A 19,930-nucleotide genomic window follows, 5' to 3' on the forward strand; every position below is an offset into this window, starting at 1 on the left:
AAATATTACCCATCAAAATTATAATTTCATTTATTGACAAGTCATATTTAACATTCTTCTCTGTAATGTTTTTTCTCACATGTCAGTGTCCCAAAAGCTAAACCATCAGCTGCATGATGCTAAGTCTCAGCAATCAGCAGAAGCAGCGGTAGTTGCGAGCTGGTTATTCAGAGGCAGCTACTGTGCTTCACGTAACCATAAAGTGAAAATTTCAACATTCCCAAAAATGTACCAACCTCCAAGTCACAAATCCTTCTTAGATGCCTGTGAATTGTCTTTTCAGATCCTCTTAAAAGCCAATCTGTGGTGGCAGGATTGTCTGAAGAGGGTAGACTTGGGTTTCTGGTACCTTACAGAAGGCATGGTTTCTCCGTCTACACTATGCTATAAGATAATTGCTCTTCTCTGGAAAGAAACTATTGGAATGGCACTTCTTGTAACTTCTCTCTAATCCCTTATTTAGTTGGTGGGATTGGATGAAGGATCTTCACATATCTAGTGAGACTCCTTTCTTCTCTTCTTCCTGTCCAAAGGGCTTTTCTCCCTGGGCTGAGTATATCCAGGCCTATTTCATCTTTGTAGGAGGCAACAGGAAAGAGAAGAGAACTAGAAATTGGTGTAGGAAGACTGATCTGTGGCCAAGTCTAAGTGTTGCCCCAATCCATTCTCCCATCCAGCTTCACAAGCAATAAAGTTTGCTGGTCCTTTCATCTAGGTCTATTTCTCAGTTGGCTTGGAATGCACAATGAAGAGGGCTGTGATTTACTGGCCCACTTAAACCTCAACTAGAGTGGCAATTTTGTTTTTTTCTGGCTCTTATATTGCAATGAATATTTTTTATTTGACAGTCTGTTATATAACTAAAATAATTTTTTTTTCACTATCAGTTTCTACTCAAAATTAAATGGTAGCTCTAGAATAGTGGCCAACATTAAATTTTTCTTTATGGTTATAGCCATGCAGATAGATATATGAACTCAGAGGACTAAAAATGTGTTTCCATATAATTTAAATGTACCTTTCTATATGGAATGGTCTGCTGTCATGCAACTTTCAAATAACGCATTTTATTATCATTATCTTTTCTGGCATTGATTAATCCCACTGTTTATTGGCTAAGTGTACAGTTCCTATTGGTGTGTTTCTGAGTCAAGGAGAAAGCAGTTAATACTTAAGAGTTTAGAAGGAAGTTTATTTAAATCTGGTCTTATGAGTCTGCCTAATAGTGATAAATTTTGTTGTTGAGTCACAGTTCATGAAAAGTGCATTAAAACCTCGAGCTGACCCATCTCTCTGAAGCAGCAGTTGGGTCATTACATTTTGGCAGGCACTTTAGATGTGCATATGATTTTATGATCAGGTCTGCTTAATTCATCCCAACTCTTCAAAGAGGAAGGGAACTAAAATTCCTTGAGCATCTTCTATTATGTGCTGGATGCCTGCATATGTTGTTTTATCCTCTTGACAATCTCTCATGGCAGATAGTATTTTTTCAGCATTGAAGGTGAGAAAATTGAGGTTCAGAGAGTTTAAATAATATTGTCAAAAGCATATAGGAAGTCATGAAGTTAAGCTTTAAGGTCAGGCCTGTCTACTCAAAAACCTGTGATTGTTATAATATATTAGGGGTTAAAAAAAAAAGAGTTTGCAAGAAACAGACAAGTTATTTAAATGGGAAGAAGTGTAAGAAAACCTGTGCTTTCCTTAATTTTTCTTGATTACCATGGCCTTCTCAGTCTATCCTTTATTGAGGTTCAGAGAGGTTGCTACTTACATGGTAATAAGTATTTCCCTTCCCTCCTTACCCTACTATACAAAAAAAAAAAAAAAAAAAACAGAGAAAACTTGATGATAAATGTCAATCAACACTCAGCCTTTTCATCTGATGAGCAACAGAGATGAGTGGGGACTGTGGTGAATTGGAAAACCTGTGCCTTTCTCTTCTAATCAGCTCTGGCTGATTGTCCTGCGGAAAATATTGGCTCTGTGTTACTGAATCTCACTATTTTTTAAAAGAACAGTCTAGCTGTTCACGAGATATCTGATTTTTAAATGTCAAAACTAATTCACATAGAAAAATACAATGTAGTACTCACCCCTCAAAAATAAAACTTATATGAGGACTCGATCCAGCATAAAGTCTCTGAATTTGTAAGTTCTGTATTACAGAAGGCAGCTAATAAGTATCTACTGGGCAAAATAATTAACAAACAAAAATCAAATGAAAATAATTTTCATTACTCTTCCAATAATTGTGCCTTCCAGATTTAGTACTGTTTGTGTATTGTGCCTCTCTGTGGTAGAGGCATGACTTCTGGTCCTCCACCTGCCCTTCACAGAGTGGAGATGAGTCCAGTATGCAATGACTACTTGAGTATTAGATGTTCTGAACACTTGTGTGCATTCTCTAGATAGATCTGGTAGTTTGGTGAGCAGAGGTGGCATGGCTCATCAGCATTTGGCAATTGAACCAGAAAAGCATCATGCTGTCTATTAAAGAATGTGTCTATGCTTGTAGCTAGTTTTCTAAGAGTTTGCCTCTAGGTATTTGCCTGCAGAAAGTTTTTTGAAGTCAATACAAAGTAGAGTGGCAAGCAATGCATCCATGTTTGAAGATTTGGGAAGCATTTTTCTTTATTCTTTCAGATAAGGCTTGGTCGATAAGTTTAGCCACACTCAATCTAATTTCTTGTCCGTATCCTTATTACCTCCCCCCCTCCTCTTTAAGTTTTCACTTTCTTCTGACCTTAATTACTCCCTCAATGAACCCATAAGTATCACTGGACATGGGCATCACCAGTTAGCAACAGTAAGATAACCGCTAACTTCCGAAACATGGAAGTTCTAGCATTGCTTGGATGATGTCTTCCCTGACTGCCTCTGAGCCTCTGGCCAGGATCTGGGATAAGTGCCTCACAAATCGCTTTTCATCTAAACAGCTAAAGGTCTTCTCCTGATGGAAGAGGGATGCCTACAGCAGAAAGCAAGGGAGTCTGCCAGGCACATTTGGAAAATAAAATATTTTATTTATATTTATTTTGACTCTATAGTTTCTAAATTCCATAAATAAAATTTTGCCATTATCAAGGAAATATTTGCTAGGAGGTGTAAGGAAGGTCCTTTGGGCAAGAGAGAAAATATTCTCTAAGCTGTAGCATGTTTATGAACCTTAAAAATTACCTGTCTGTGTTTGTATATGTTCAACTCTGAGAGTCTTCCTTAACATTCAAATGTCTCTTGGCAAAAATTAGTGAAGTTTTAGAAAGTAGAAAAGCTGGTTGATAGTGTAAGGAATTTTTAGGCCAATTTTCTATTCTTCCCTTCTATAGATTGAATTTGATTTTTATACCAACAGTTTCAATCTTCTCAACTTCTCCCATTCCTCTTTACCTTCTCAATTGCATCCACCTAAATATATCTCATTGTTTCAGTCAGCCTTGGCTGCTATAACAGAGTGGCATAGATTGGGTGACTTAAACGGCAAATATTTATTGCTCCCAGTTCTGGAGACTGGGAAGTCCAAGGTCAATGTGCTGGTCAGTTTGGTTTCTGCTGAGGGTCCATTTCCTGACTGACAGATGGCCACCTTTTTGCTGTATCTTTACATGGAGGAGAGAGAAATCATGCCTAATGTCTTTTCTATTAAGGGCACTAATCCCATTCAAGAGGACTCTACTTTCCTGACCTAATTACTTCTCAAAGATTTCACCTCCAAATACCATCACCACATTTGGGATTAGGGCTTCAACATAAGACTTTGGGGGATGGGAAGGATGCAAACATTCAGCCCATAGCACTTACATAACTAGACCTTTGTTTCCCTTTGTTTTGGCCCCTGCCAAATAAGGTAGTGTGATATTGTGAAATACATAGTTGGTCTTCATCCTGTTTAAAGCTCCTAAAATCCTTGGAATTTTCAAAGTGATACGTCTTTTTATATGCTAATGACTTGTGGCTGTCAACCCCTAGGTAGCTTCAGGATGAAGGCTGGTCATGAGAAGGATGAAGGCATGATTAGAAGGTTAAGACTTTCAGCACTAGCCCCCACCCAACCTCCAGGGAGGAGAGAAGGGCTGATGGTTAATCTGATCACCAGTGGCCAATGATTTAATCAATCATGCCTATGTAATGAAGCCTTCATAAAAATCCAAAAGGACAGGGTTTGGAGAGCTTCCAAAGAGCTGAACACCAGGAGGTTCCTGGAGGGTGGTGCACCTGGAAAGGGCCTGGGAGCTGGTAGCCTCTGCCCACATACCTGGACCAAATATCTCTTCATCTGTATCTTTTGTGATTTCTTTTTAATAAACTAGTAAATGTGAGTTTTTGAGCTGTAGCAAAATCATGGAGCCCAAGGACGAGGTCATGGGAATCCCAATTTATAGCTTGTCAGTCAGAAGCACAGGTAAAAGAACCCGGAGCTTGTGATTGGCCTTGGAAATGGGAGGCAGTCTTGTGAGTCAGAGCCCTCAGTCTGTGGAACCTGACACTATCTCCAGTCTGGTAGTACAGGAATTGAATTTGGTTGGAGGACAGCCAGCTGGTGTCTGCTGCAGATTGCTTGCTTGCTTGCTTGCTTTGTGGGGGAAGACCTCCACACATCTGGTGTCAGAAGCGTGTTGTGAGAGTATAGGAGAAACTGAGTTTATTTTTTCTACCCAGGAGAATTTTCTATCCTGAAGGCCAAGTAATGAATCCTCTTTCTCTGGCTACTTGGGCAATTTATCAATGACTGACTGTGAATATTTGGAAATATTATATGGGAACGTTCCTTCTTTTTTTATATCTCAATTTAGGAAACATGTGCTTCTTTCTTATTTCTCTTTTGTCCCCATCAGTGATCTATATTTTTTAAATTGTTATTAGAAACATCTCTTATTTTGAATCCCCATCATCATCCTACAAGCTCAGCAATGTGACTTTGTCTTACAGATGAGGATACTGGGTGCAGAGTATTTGTGGCTTGCCCCAAAACCTGCAGTAAGTGAAAAACTAGAATCATATCCAAGCCTTCTGATTCAAATGCGGTTGCCCTATCCACTACACCAAAGTATCATTTGTATTCTTGAGGGCTAAAGAATGCCAGATGTATTTCTCTAACTTCTGATGTGTCTCCCAAAATGCCCTATACAGAGGATAGGATCATTACACACTTGATTTCAACATTTCTATGACTTGATTCTACTTATGCATCTTATTGATTTGGAGAAATAAAGGTACTTCTTGGGGGAAAACATGACTATGTGTAAAAATTCTCAATTTGACAAGTGTAGGGCAAATTGAAATGGATGGTGGTTGGGCCAACTCAAGGTGGCCCAAAAGACTGTGGTGAGGGGATGGCCTCCCAAAAGGCAGGGACTGAGCCCTACATTGACCAGAAATCACTGCATTGCAGAATAATGGAGAAGGCAAGACGATGAAACTGAGTTTCTCTGAAAGCTTGGCATCTTGGATATTTCAAAGATTAAAGCTGTGTTTAATGGGAACCAAATGGTTCAGTTAACTGGTAGTAGGATGGATCAGTGTCCACCTCTAGGACTTCAATTTGAATCTAATCCAAACAAAGAAGCAGGGTAGGTTGAAGCCCTTGGTAATGAACACTAAGCCTTTCATCTCCCAGTCTGCAGAGAAAGTTCCCCTCAGGCCACACAGGCTTGCTGGCAATTTTCCTGAAGACTGTTCAGTAGACTATGTGAAACAAGTGAACAGCTACGGTCACCTGAGAGGTAGTGGTACTCTACATTTTCAAAAGTTCTCTCCCAAAACAAAACCATAGCAAAAATTGAAAAGCAGCAGTAAATGAACCATGGATGGAGATATTGCACTATGCACTAGTCTTGCTAGCGGAAGAATGCAAAGGTGCTTTCACCATTGTGTCAGATGCTTGGCTGAACATTTCTTAAACTTTTTTTTTTTTAATTTATTTATTATTATTATACTTTAAGTTGTAGGGTACATGTGCATAACGTGCAGGTTTGTTACATATGTATACTTGTGCCTTGTTGGTGTGCTGCACCCATCAACTCGTCATTTACATCAGGTATAACTCCCAATGCAATCCCTCCCCCCTCCCCCCTCCCCCCTCCCCATGATAGGCCCCGGTGTGTGATGTTCCCCTTCCTGAGTCCAAGTGATCTCATTGTTCAGTTCCCACCTATGAGTGAGAACATGCGGTGTTTGGTTTTCTTAAACTTTTGATATGGAGGAAGACATAGAACATAAAGAGGAATTTTCTTCCCTCACAATGCTCATGGTATGACAGGAAAAAAAAAAGAATTGTTCCATTAAAAAACATTGAAATGAATCAACACAAACTGATGTTACTATTGAATAGATAGTGGAGAGATTATGGGATAATTAGAGAATATATCTGGTTATCAAAGACGTCTCTGGAAGGCACGTGTGTAAAATTGTTTTCAGCACTGTACACATATGCACACTGGCCAGGAAAGCTGGACCTTCTGCAGAGAAAACTCTTCTCCAGATAGGAAAGGGTACCTCATTCAGCTTTGGGCTGGGCCAGAACTAGAATATCTTTCCTGTGTCTGAGTCATTCCTGGATCAGTGATCCCTAATGACCAGTTCCATTCCCTAAAGCTAATGTTGACTCTGGATCATTCTGATGTTTCATTCATGCTGGAATCCATAGTTTGTTCTGAGTCAGGTCTATAATAGATTCACATTCCTGAGAGGCTTTCTATTGAAAGTGAAGACTCAGGATTCCACTGACTGTTCTGCCACTGTTTAAGGGTGATATTACAGTTGGATTATGGATGCCCTTCAGTGGACACAGAGGGGATTAGATTCTACTGAGCCACCATTACTTTGCCTAAAAGAAAATAAGAGGGTCAAAGGAACTAACTTTTGTGTAAATTTTAAGGTTTTATTCAAACACAAACACACACAGTCACACACACATTTACATGGCAACACATATACACATAATTCTTTATTTCTCTAGCACTATGTTCCTCAGCCTCTTGAAGGAAATCATTTTCCTTCATCATGTTAATGAACAAAATTGTAGCTCACTCATAGAGAAGAGAGAGAAGAATGTTTGTGCCCTTTAAATGTCATAAAATAAATGCTTCTTCATATTGTCTATGAGTTCACTATAAACTCCATGGATAATTTGTGTATCTGAAGCTCTGACCGACTTCCAGAGGGCTTACAGTGCCTACTATATCTTAGGGGAATAATGACTTCATGCTGTTCCAGGGACATTTCTATTTCTCCATTTGGCTGAAACTTACTTTATAATTTGGTAGGGATACTGACTTCAAGTAAATTAAAATTAGGAGATGTGTTCTCTAATTATTCTATCGAAAGAGCACATAGCTTTGAAATAATTGTCAATACTGGTATGGTGGACTCTTTTGAAAAGGTATGAGTCAGCTCCCTGTGACATGTTTTCCAGTGTCTGCTTGGGGTCACCTTTACTAATTTCATCAGGGCTGAGGGAAAGCACTTTCTTTTTCATGTTCCTGCTTGGGTGTCCGGATTATTCTCCCCTACAGAGGCTTTGATGCTATCATGGAGGTCATAAGGCCAGTCTTTTTTCGAAGTACTGGAGCTTTTTAAATTTCACTTTTTAAAAAATTTCTGTTGCTTTTATTATGGTGGTTGGGGGTAAGAACCCACCTTTTGAATTGGAATTACTGATCTTATCCAAGAGAGAATGTTGTAGTGGTGATAGTTGACAAAGAAGAGAACCATAAAATATCACCTGGATGAAATACCTAACTGCAACACTATCTCCAGGACGCACACACACCAGAGTCCCTACGTGCAGACAGGCACTGCTGATATATTACAGTCTATTGGCCATTTTGTTTATGATAACTAGGAAAGGAAAAATGAGCCCCTATTTCAGTGTGTTCATCCCGAGATGATGACACAGTAGATTCCCCTTGCAGGTAAACCGAGAGAGCTCAGTTAATCACCATTTATCATTCAAGTGACTCAAGTCTTTCGCAGATGCACTGGCGCTCTGGAGACTGATATATTCATTGGGCTGCAATGCTATTCTCTTTTCTCATTCCATCTAATATAATAAACTCAAATCCTAACATCAGAGTGATGTGTGCTATCTTTTAGAGTCTCAAGCCTTTAAAATGTATTTTATTCACTCCCATAGAACTAGATACATTTTCTGAAAGAAATGTGATATCATTATAATTTTAATGACTTATAACTTTGCTCCATCTCCTCCATTACCAGACTATTCTAGCTACTACCATCTTTTACCAGAAGCCTCTAATTTATTTCTCTGCATCTGCAGCTGACCTCCTTCAAACAGTGTTATTTTGAGTTGATTTTAGTATATAAACCACCCTCAGTGGGACCTAAGATAGATTACTTTATGCCTAATTGAATGAGTTTTTATATATCTTATTTTATATAACTTATTAGAAAATATCTAAGATACGTTTTTCTATTTGCCAAATAGTAATTGTGAATCAGGTTCATTGTACACTGGTCACCAATGTGCCTGAGCCCAGTGAGAGAGAACACTTCCACACACAAGTCACATAAAGTGGGTTTATTACTTACATATAGGCAGCAAAGGACAGCAGAAGCTGGGGATTCATTTTGAGCTCATTCTCCAAGGCTCAGGAAAGCTGTCTATGGTGAATGGAATCCACCTGTGCATGTACTGCACCTCAGGAACCTTGGAAAGTACTCCACTCTGGGTTTGTTTTTGTTTTTGTTTTTTTGTTTGTTTGTTTGTTTTGAGACGGAGTCTCGCTCTGTCGCCCAGGCTGGAGTGCAGTGGCCTGATCTCAGCTCACTGCAAGCTCCGCCTCCCAGGTTTACGCCATTCTCCTGCCTCAGCCTCCCGAGTAGCTGGGACTACAGGCGCCCACCACCTCGCCCGGCTAATTTTTTGCATTTTTAGTAGAGACGGGGTTTCACCGTGTTAGCCAGGATGGTCTCGATCTCCTGACCTCGTGATCTGCCCGTCTCGGCCTCCCAAAGTGCTGGGATTACAGGCTTGAGCCACCGCGCCCGGCCTCCACTCTGGGTTTTATACCCCAGGGGCAATATGACTCAATAAGCTGAAGTGTTGAAGCATATCCTGTTCTGGTAGAAACTGGAAGAGACTTGGCTCTTCCAGCCAGTCCTCCTTATCTGAGAATGTTACATTTCTGGCATATTCTACAAGTATTTTTGAGAACTACAAGTGAGAAAAGAACGCAAACCAGGTTGGTCCAAGGCCACCTGTAGAACTTTCTTGCAATAGGTGAATGAGCAGGTATGATACAGGCTGCTCATTTGCTCCTCCCACTCCTATTTGAGTTATTCTGACCACTTGTACATCAACTATTGATTAAAATCTGAAAAAAGAAAATCATGGGTGACCTTAAATTGTGTAAAGTTCCACAACAAAGGTCAGCAACTTTTTCTGTAAAGGGCCAGAAAGTAAATATTTTAGGCTTGTAGGCCACATGATCTCCGTTGCAACTACTCATGTCTGCTGTTGTAGTATGGAAGCAGTCAAAGATAATACATCAATGAATGAGTCCAACTGTATCCCCATAAAACTTTATTTATAAAAACAGGGAACAATTATATTTGGCACACAGTTTGCTGATCTCTGCTCCAGGCCAGTCTATCTCCTCCAACTTTGGCATATTCATACCTCAAACATATCATAAGAAACTGCCACAATCTAAACCATATTATCTGATGACCCTAAGTACTGAATCTCTCCATTCTGAAATGTGTATATTAATTATTTTTCAGGTAGAGAATGGTATAGAATTTAGACTGGGAATTTATCTGAGGGATTAACTGAAAATGCCTTACTTATGAAAACAGAGTTCTTGGTTGGTGTTCATTATTCATGTAGGTCCATTTACCTTGAAGCCATAATGCTAATATAGCCTGTCATTTGGAAGTTAGGTAAATAGTAAAGCACTTTAAAGAATCACTAAAAGTTTCCTCATAACCACAGAATAGGTCTTGAAAGGTTACTCACTGTTTGCTGATCTCTCATTTATAGAGGAACAGCTGCTCATTTTTGGCCTAGAATATCTACTTCTAAGAGAAGAAATTTCTCCTTTGCATCCTGTTCAGAGCTAATCATGCATATTCTTGGAAACTGACTAAAATGACCTAGTCTATAGTAAAGTAACAAATTTAGAGTTGGGACTATCAACTAATGTTATTTTGCCAGAGATGAACGAAAAGACTTCCTTAGGGGCTAGCAGCAATCAGTCAGTAGGGAAGAGGGTTACCAAGACCAGATGGAGAAAATGACATAGGACATGTATATTAGACCTGCCACTCTCTGGCTCTGTGAGCATGCATTTCAAAGTTTATACCTGCCAAGTGGGCATTTGACCGACACATAGAGGACAGTCAGAGAGATTATCGATACATACTTATATGCTCACCTTGTGTTCTGTTTGCTAGAACACAATTTTACATCAAATATTTAAAAATTCACACATGCGTGCACGTGGCTGTGCACTGATGTGCATGTGTGCCTGTTGCTTGCGTGCATATGTACCATACAGAAAAGTATTGTGTGGAGAATATATTAGACTGTGCATGTAAATGTGTGTAGAACTTTTTTTTTTTTCCATACAATACATGCTGTATGGGTATTTGTTGAGTGACTGAAGTTTTGCACTCCCTGAGCAGAGTTTCTCTATAGTGACACTATTGATATTAGAGCCAGGTATTTCTTTGTCGTGTATCATTGTATATTTAGCAGGATGTGTGGCTTTGACCCACTAGATTCTAGTAGCACCCCACTTCAGTTGTGACAGCCAAAAATGTCTCCAGACATTGCCAAATGTCGCTGGAGATAGGCATCCCTATTGAAATCACTGCCTTAGTAAACCAAGACGTTAATGTAAGAAAGTGGTTCCCAAACTTCAGCATCCGAATCACCTTAAGTTCTTGTGAAAATGCATGTTACTGGGCCTCACACTAGAGTTTCTGATTCAGAGGGTCTTGCACTAGACCCAACAATTTACATATCTAATGAGTCCCCTGGTGATGCTGCTGGTGGTGGTCTTAGAACCTCACTTTGTAAGCACATAGGTAAGGCATAAGATGTTCTGGAAGAATTCCAGATGAGTTAAAACGTGTTTCCTAATTTCAAGGACTGTAATGTTGGTGTGAGCACAGGGCTTAAGGTTTCTTTATGAAGACACTGGGTGGTTCCTCTCAGCTGTAGTTGAGATTTAGTGGGGAAACTCGACGTTTATGGGAGACATTCAGTCTGTACTGGATTTTAGTCAGCACTGCCCTGCCAGCTGTCACCTGAGTCCTGCCAGGAGACTGCTCCAGGTCTTGGCACAGGGCTGGGGCACCTATGGAAATGAACTTGAGTTTTGCCTTGCAGTCAAACTTAGCTACCAAATAAGCCAGCATGACATTGGGGTCTGTGAATGAGAAGTGGATGCTCTGAGTGGATTTGAAGGACGTGATGACTCAGGATGCCAATTGTGACTGGTGACTTAGAGCTGTGATAGCTTTGACTTGCATCTTATTTACTTGCATCAGCTGTCTTGTCCTTCCTTGCCTCTCCCCTTTTCAGGTCATGGTTCCTGATGTCCTAAGCTGTCATCCCTACTCTCTCTCTGTTTTTTTTTTTTTTTTTTGGAGTCAGAAATGGAGCTGTCTTGAGCTATTTATCAGTCTTATCTCTCTTGGCCCTCTGTTAGCATTTCAGACTGTGGATCTAATCCGCTTTAATTGATTGACCTTGTGCAACCAGACATCAGTAAAACACCAGGTGAAGCACAACTGCAGCCAGGGGAGAGGTGGGTGTAACTTTCCTGGTTGGGTGCAAAGGTCACTGAGGCCCGTAAAGATTTAGAAAAGGAGAAATAGTTTTCAAGGCATTTAATATGAATTTTCTAGGGACAATGTATACAGATCCCAGAGTCGATGACCTTGACTGGGACACAGTCATTGTAAATAGAGCAGTATCCTATAGGGAGTATGCAAATACCTCTGACTCACCTGTCATCCATATTAGTACTGTTTCTCATCTAGCATCACTATTATCACCATCTCCAAACCAATCATTAACATATTTTATGTAATTGTTTGTAGATACCTTCAGAATTTGCCAAGATTTTATGTCTCTTAATAAGTATTATTTAACACAAGTATTATTGTTGCTATTGTCTTCATGTCATTTTTCTAGACAAAGCTTGAGCCGTGGATAGTTGAGGGACCTGCTTAAGATCACACAGAAAAAATAATGTGGAGCCTCAATCGGTCCCAATCCTTTTGATTCGAAATGTCACATTCTTCTAGAACACAAAGTAGACATTTTCCTCTCCCCTGCTTTTCCTGCCACAGCCACACTTCAGCTTCTCAAGGGGAGGGGACCAGGTCATTGTCATGAGGTGATCATGGAGTTCGAAATATCTTCAAGCTCTACAGCTGTGGTCTTGTCAGTTCGAGTGATTCCTGAAAGGCATCTTCTCTGTTTTAGATTTTTCAGTGGAGAGACCTGGTCTCTTACCTCTCTTGAAATACCTTAATAATGAAGTGCTTACTCTGTGCTTATAAACCAACAATTGTCCAGAGTGTAGAACAAGAAGACCATAATATTGAAAGAGTAGAGACTAATGATCTTCACTGAAAGACAGTTAATAGCCACAAAAAGAGCTCAAATTATGTTCTACTGAATTCAATGTTTTATTCTAAAGAACTTCAATAAAAGCCTTTGTTAGGCAAAGTCAAAATTGTCTGATGAATCAAGTAAGCTGTACCTCATCTTTTTGTATTTTACAGAAACATTTATAAAGCATAGTGAGATGTTTTACCTAAGATTTATTGTACAAAATATGAATATAGTGGCAATTATTTATTTTATCCTATAATACTGAAATTATATTTGGTCTCTCATGGTACAAAAAAGATTCTTATTTTTTAAAATCACAACCACACATTCTAATTCATTATTCATTGATTCACATATCCATTAATTTAACAAACATTTACTGAGCTCATGTTAGGATACTTACATTTAAAATACTCACAATTAGGCTAAGTAGACAGGTAAGTTAGGCATACATAAAATATATCATATGTAACACATATATTTCTGTTATAGAAATAACTAACTCAATTGTAATATGTGAAAGCTGTGACTGTGGAAAATGCATGGATTTTAGAGTCAGACCTGGATTCTATTTTTTCAATAAGTCTCTTATTGTATGAATTCTCTGTTAATCGTAAGAATTTGAACATAATTCTATTATAAAAGTATTTCCTGAGCACCTATTCTGTCCATTTAGTCTGGTTTATGTTGCAGTGACAAAAGCATCAGACGCTTGGTGCTAGAAAGCAACCAAGCTTTGTTTCTCAGCCATCTCCCATGTCCATAACAAGCTGGCTAATATATTGTCATCCTCACTCAATGACCCAGAATGACAAAGAAGCCATGACCAGGAGTTTGCTGGGTGCAATGGTTGAAAACAAATAGAACTTTGGTGGGTCTCACACCAGCAATTAAATGCATGGCTCAGGAATGATACTCAATTTATTAGTTAACACTGTTCTCTGGGCCCAGCCCATCACAAGGAGACCCAAAAGGCCTCTCTTACTACAACCCTATAATGGAGGAGAACTGGGAAAATGTGGTAAACAGTGCTACTCATTACTTTCTTTACTAGGAACCAGACTTTGAAATGGATATGGAAGACCTTGCCGTGCCTGGCCCACAGGAGGCATTACATATTTACATACTGTCTTCCTTGTGTTCTTGCCTAGCACTGAACTAACAAATTCGGTAGGAAGCCTAGCAGTTAAGACACTGAGACCTGCTTCCATTGCCCATATCCCTGACATACATTTGAGAATCCCAGTTCTGTTTCTGTCAGCTGCAGTTTTCTAAAATAGCGGATGGTGCATTCCGTCTTCCCCAAGGTAGTCTGGAATGAGTGAAAATAGCCTTCAGGGACATCTTTGTTCCTGAGAATTCTTCTTGCCCCTGAGCATTTCTGCTCCTGGAGTCTGCTCCTGGTGTCGGTAGCATCTCTTGGGTCACCTCAGCAACAATAACTGCAGTGTGACTGATTGAGGATAGGGAAGCTGAAGCTGGACTAATTTGGGGAGCCAGGTAGGCTCATAAACCGTTGTTATTGATAAAGAGTGACTTACTGGCTATTTAAAGACAGCTGGTTTCCGTACTGTTCAGCTTTTTTCCTGAATGCACTTGAGGATTCTTTGGTAATGTCTTCTGATTTACCACTTGTCTTTGTTTTTAATATCAAGGAAGAATATAGATTGAAGCAATTGTCTTGGTAGCAACTTTAGTGGTGATGACTGTGGAGTTATTAAAATTTATAGTCATGCTGTTTTTGCAGCTACCCTTTGCATTTCTTAGAGAGGCTTATAATATTTGGTTACAAAGAATGTAGAGAGATAGCAACTCAACCCTGCATAAATTTTTTGAATATATGTTCTGTTTGCTAAAATTTACATCTATTTTCATAATATGTCTTGATGACAGTGCCCACCAAGCCAACTAGGCCTTAGCTCATGACACGACTTTCAATTACACTAATGAAGAGAAAGAAGACTGACATTTTTGTGGATCCAAAATTATCCACAGCGACATGCCAGGTGCTTCACATATCTGTGCTCTCCTATAACCCTCACAGCAAGCTTCAGAGGTAACAACTGGCCCCTCTTTCCCTCCACACATCCCTTCATGAAAGAGAAATCAGAAGTAAAATAACCAGACCAGGGTCATAGAGCTTTAAGAGCCATTGCTGTTATTTGAACATTTATTCTATTGAACCAATTAATTTCTCCAAAAATCAGAGTGTTACATCTGATCAAATGATTGGGTGGTTCCTTCTCCTGCTCTGTTTTATCTCATATATTTATGTAATGTTTTATTACTTATAAAGTACCATCATATTATATCATACTTACAACAGCCCTATGAAGTATGTAATGCTGGTATCCTGTCCCTACAGTGTATTATCTAGAAATGGCTTCAGAAAAATCAAGTAATTTGCCCAAGGTCAGTCAGGTCTGACACCAAAGCCAATGCTTTTGTTCCCTTACATCTTCTCTTTTCTAGACACATGAGCCAGCAGAGTTGATTTGCATGGCAGCTGAGCATGATAGATTCAAGCCTGGGCAACTCTATGGGTATTTGCCATAAGGCTTCTGTGACTTCTAATGAACTGAAACAAAGCAGTTAGCCACAGATTATAATGCCACTGTGGTCCCATGACAAATGACAAGGAGGTTGCAGTAATGAAATTTTATTACTGTAAATAGACCACATCTGAGGTCTAGCACAGCCACATTTACCACTGTGGGAAACCAAATGAAACACCTGGGGAAGGGTCTCCACTGACTTTGGCAGTGAGCTAACAGGATTAAGAAGATCTCCCAGAAACAGTGATTACAATGGCAAATGTGTGGCACCTAAGATAAGGACCAAATATTTATTCTGGCGAGATTAAATCTTTTCTTTTCCTGAATCTAATATGGATCTTGCAGAAAATCTGCCCAAGAATATATCTTGCTGATCAGCCAATTCACTGAGCCAGAACCATACTTTGCCACTGCTATCACTGAAAAGCTACAGAATGCTGGTTTAAAGGTCTCTATGCTTCCCCTAAAACTGTTTTCCATCCATGATTAATTAGTAACGTAGGGGTGAATTGAATTTCCAGCAGTCCTTTCCATACATCCAGGATTTATGTACTGGTTTCTCACTGAAGAACAGTGGTGCAATAAACAGCCCACATCTGTGGGGTGGGCAGAGGAGTAATGGTGTCTGCAGTCATGGTTTCTTAACTCCTCTAGTACTTCCATTCTGCTCAGCAGGTTATGGCTCACATTATTACAGCCTTGCTTATTTAGGCATGAGGGTAGTGGGCAGTGACACACACATGCCCTTAGAAATAGAATACCAATTCTCCAAGAGAAAGCAGAAAAGTCACATTGGCATTTCCGAATTCCTTGAAAAATAAGAAGAGAGAATAAAATGGGTAATAGTATTAATTATGGGCATGAAAAGTACAAAAAGAACCGATAAGCAGGTTCATTTATCCATGCATCATATTTTAAAGCTAGGTGCTTTTCCTAGTGCAGAGATGTAGATAGTGGTTTCAACAAACAGATTTAAGAAATCATGAGTGTGTTTAGTCACAATTTTGGGAGCTACCTGGAACTCTTTTCCCAGAGAACAGAACATGGGAATTGCAGACATCATTTTATATTGCATGCTATGTAATCAGGGCATGAAGGAAATACTGAGGTCCACCCTGTATCTCTGCATCCTTGAATGCTCACAGCCTGCTTTGGTTGATCATTCTATATTCCTCACTTCTAAGGTCAAGACTCATTGGTGACTTGTCCATTCTTTTATTGGATACAAGATGAATTGACATACTAAGAGATAAATGGAAACTTGAGGAAAGTCTGCAATTTGGGAAAATAAGTGAAGTGTACCAAACTATATATAGAAACCAGTGTCCCTCCCTCCAGAATGCTTAATTTGTTGACCTTAAGTGTAGTAGGTGCTTAATAAATTTTGTATTTGTGTATTTAATGAATACATGAATGAATGAGTAAAATAAATGACTAAAGCTGAGATTCAGCGAAACTCTTTTCTACATCTTGATTTATATGGATTCTAGACTTCTTTTCTCACATTCTTCTTTTTCTCTTCCTCCTCCTCCTGGTTTTTCTCCTTCTCTTCTTTCTCCTTCTTCTTCTTGAATAAAAAAATAGACGATAACAAAGGATCATGAACTAATACTGTGAATCAGTCTTATAGAATGTCAGAATTACTACTGATATGGTTTGGCTGTGTCCCCACCCAAATCTCATCTTGAATTGTAGTTCCCATAATTCCAATGTGTTGTGGGAGGGACCCGGTGGGAGGTAATTGACTCATGTGGGCAGTTACCTCCATGTTGTTATCATAATAGTGAGTGAGTTCTCATGATATCTGATGGTTTTATGAGGGGCTTTTCCTCTTTTGCTCGCCACTTCTCCTTCCTGCTGCCATGTGAAGAAGGAGGTGTTTGTTTGCTTTCCAGGCCTCCACAGCCATGCTAAACTACTAAATTTTGTTATCCTTGAATGCCCAACATATTGCCAATAATTTGGAAAGCTAAAGAAATTGAGCAAGATGTCTCCCTTCTCTCCTTACACATGCCTCCAACACCCTGCAATGCTATAATGGCTTTCCGAGAGCTTAAAAGAGGCTGATTATATTTGAACAGTAAGGTTACATTTATTTCATGTCTCATTATGAATACTAGTTCCAACTTTTAGTCATAATGAATTATTAGAGAAGAGTCAGAGTTTTAAAAGCATTATTATGTATGCTTCGTGTTTTAGTGCACTTCCCAGGGGGTTGGTGATATCACCACTACCATCACCATTTGCATCATTATTATCTGTATTAGTCCATTCTCACATTGCTATAAAGAAATACCTGAGAATGAGTAATTTATAAAGAAAAGAGTTTTTAATTGGATGTATAGGAAGCATAGCAGCATCTGCTTCAGGGGAGGCCTCAGGGAGCTTCCAATCATGGCAAATAGGGGAGGAGGAGTCTCACATGACAGGAGCAGGAACAAGAGAGACACAGGGAAGATGCCACACACTTTAAACAACCAGATCTCGTAAGAACTCACTATCACAAGAACAGGACCAAGAGAATGGTACTAAAACATTCATGAGAAATTGTCCCCATGATCTAATCACCTCCCACCAGGCCCCATCTCCAACACTGGGGATTACAACTGAACATGAGATTTGGGTGGGGACACATCCAAACCATATGGTTTCTTCATTGTCATAGTGTTACTCATATCAAGTTCATTGCAATTTCCCTCCTGACAAGTCTTTAGTGGCCACAGAGGTTCTCTTCTGCTCTGTTGCATAAGCTCTGGTCTTGAATATATGTCTCTTTGGATTAATCTGAGGAGTAGGGCTACTATGGGAAGCATGGCAGCCATCTAATTCTGAAAATTCTAGGTCAGTTTCACTGGCCTCTATTGGGGTTACCTTTTCTATGTGGTTTGGAACTGCAGAACCATTATGTGCATGTGTATATGTGTGTGTGTGTGTGTGTGTGTGTGTGTGTGTGTGTGTGTGTGTGTGTGTGTATACATATATCCAGCTCCTCTGACATTGGCTCCTAACCATTCTGTACCCCTTCCCTTTGCCTTGATTGCATGAAAGTATGCTGACAAGTTCATACATATTTCCACTTTAATTGTAAATCTGAAGTGATAAATGATTTAAGGTCTGGTGTCTTAGTGTCCTCTCTTAGTAAACAGGCCTAATTCATCTCACAGAAACAAACTTTGCATTGTCATGGCATAGCTACTAGGTAGTTCCAGGCTTGATATGCATTGAGGGGAATTGAATGATGTAACCTGTGCAGTACAGCCTGGGAGAGCAATTTGGGTGGTTTATGCCATTGGTTTTTATGCTTAGGATGAAAACTCATGGAGAAATATAGAATACTATTATTATCTTCATGCTGACAGCTCCCTCTGGGCACCTACAGGTTCATTGCTGGTTGGAGGATCAAATTTAAAGGGAGATAACTTCGTGGTTGGTGATAACTATGCCTTTTGTGTTTCTTTATTATAGGAACAGGGGAAAATTGGAGTTGTCTTCAATATTGGCACAGTCGACATCTCCATCAAAGAGGAGAGAACCCCTGTAAATGACGGCAAATACCATGTGGTACGCTTCACCAGGAACGGCGGCAACGCCACGCTGCAAGTGGACAACTGGCCAGTGAATGAACATTATCCTACAGGTACATGTTGCTCGCTCAATGGTCCTACTCTTTTTGACGCTCCCATTCTCACTTTTCAATGGTGATTTTTCTCATGACTATCACCAAATTCTAAAACACTGAGTGAAGTACACATTCATGATTTTTTTGGTATCAGAAGATAAGTTATCTCTTTAGGACTTGATCCAGTATAGGGAGCTTCTGGAGACTTTACCAACTATGCACTGGACACTTTTTGTCAACCTTTGACTGATACAGCCTGACTGGCTCATACCAAAGACAGTTACCGTAGATTTTGCAGGGCCTGTAGATGAGGAGCAGTGAAGGGAAGGATCATCTCTATCATGAGCTAGTGTCGATAATCATAAGATGCTCCATTTGAGACTCAGACTTTGTGGTGCCATTTAGTTGGGTGCGGTTGAAGGTGCAGATGCCAGAGAGAGACTCTAAAAGGACATTTACTGAACTTGAAGACACAGATCAAGTCATGGTAACAGTGAGAGAAAATCTTAAGGGTGGAATTGTATTCATCTGGTGGACTTTGCTAGTTTTTATTTTCTCACTTACCCTAAGCCTGCCTTGATATTCAAAGGGTGGTCCTAGTAGTCATTTTAATAGCAAGCATGCTGGTGTGGCAGGAAAAGGGGTTAATCATCTGTTTAAATTTTACAGTCAAGAAACATTCAGCAACAAATTCCCAGAGCCAGATGGCTGGATCAAGGACAATGGGAGAAGAGGTTGCCTTCCTTAAAAGAGATCATTCAAATAATCCCTCAGCTTTCCCTCTTGCCTCTCACTTCTCCCAGGAAAAGTCCTGAGTGCTGATCGTAAAAGCGCCAGGAATGGAAGGGACAATCTTCAGCAAAGGGCCGTTGCTCCACAATTGCACAGTCACCTGATGGATGCAAGAGAATAGTCAGAATATTAACACTTCTCACTAATGTGGGCACGAAGTGATGTGTAACTCTCTATCCTACACACCAAACTCCCTACAATGTTCTCACCACGTTTCTCGAACTTCCTTTACAGTGAGGTGGGCACAATAACAAGGAAGCCTGAAGCACATTTTCACACATCTAAAAGCCATTAGCTAATCCTGGTTATGCTTGTGAGAAATATACAAAGTAAATTGCCTATTTGTAGGCTAAGACTTTTGAATGGCTTGAA

The 19,930-nt window shown here is 39.7% G+C and overlaps 1 protein-coding gene across 6 annotated transcripts in view; it reads left to right on the forward strand.

The window, feature by feature from the left end:
* LOC144329353 (neurexin-3-beta) overlaps positions 1–19,930 on the forward strand; it is a 584,055-nt gene that overhangs the window by 371,253 nt on the left and 192,872 nt on the right. For all 6 annotated transcript variants that reach the window (XM_028852079.2, XM_077941566.1, XM_015144215.3 and 3 more), the window contains exon 3: positions 18,613–18,784. In XM_028852079.2, coding sequence (XP_028707912.1) covers positions 18,613–18,784 — 172 coding nt within the window. The remainder of the gene's footprint in view (positions 1–18,612; positions 18,785–19,930) is intronic.

This window comes from Macaca mulatta, chromosome 7, assembly GCF_049350105.2.
Source record: "Macaca mulatta isolate MMU2019108-1 chromosome 7, T2T-MMU8v2.0, whole genome shotgun sequence".
Lineage (NCBI taxonomy): Eukaryota > Metazoa > Chordata > Mammalia > Primates > Cercopithecidae > Macaca > Macaca mulatta.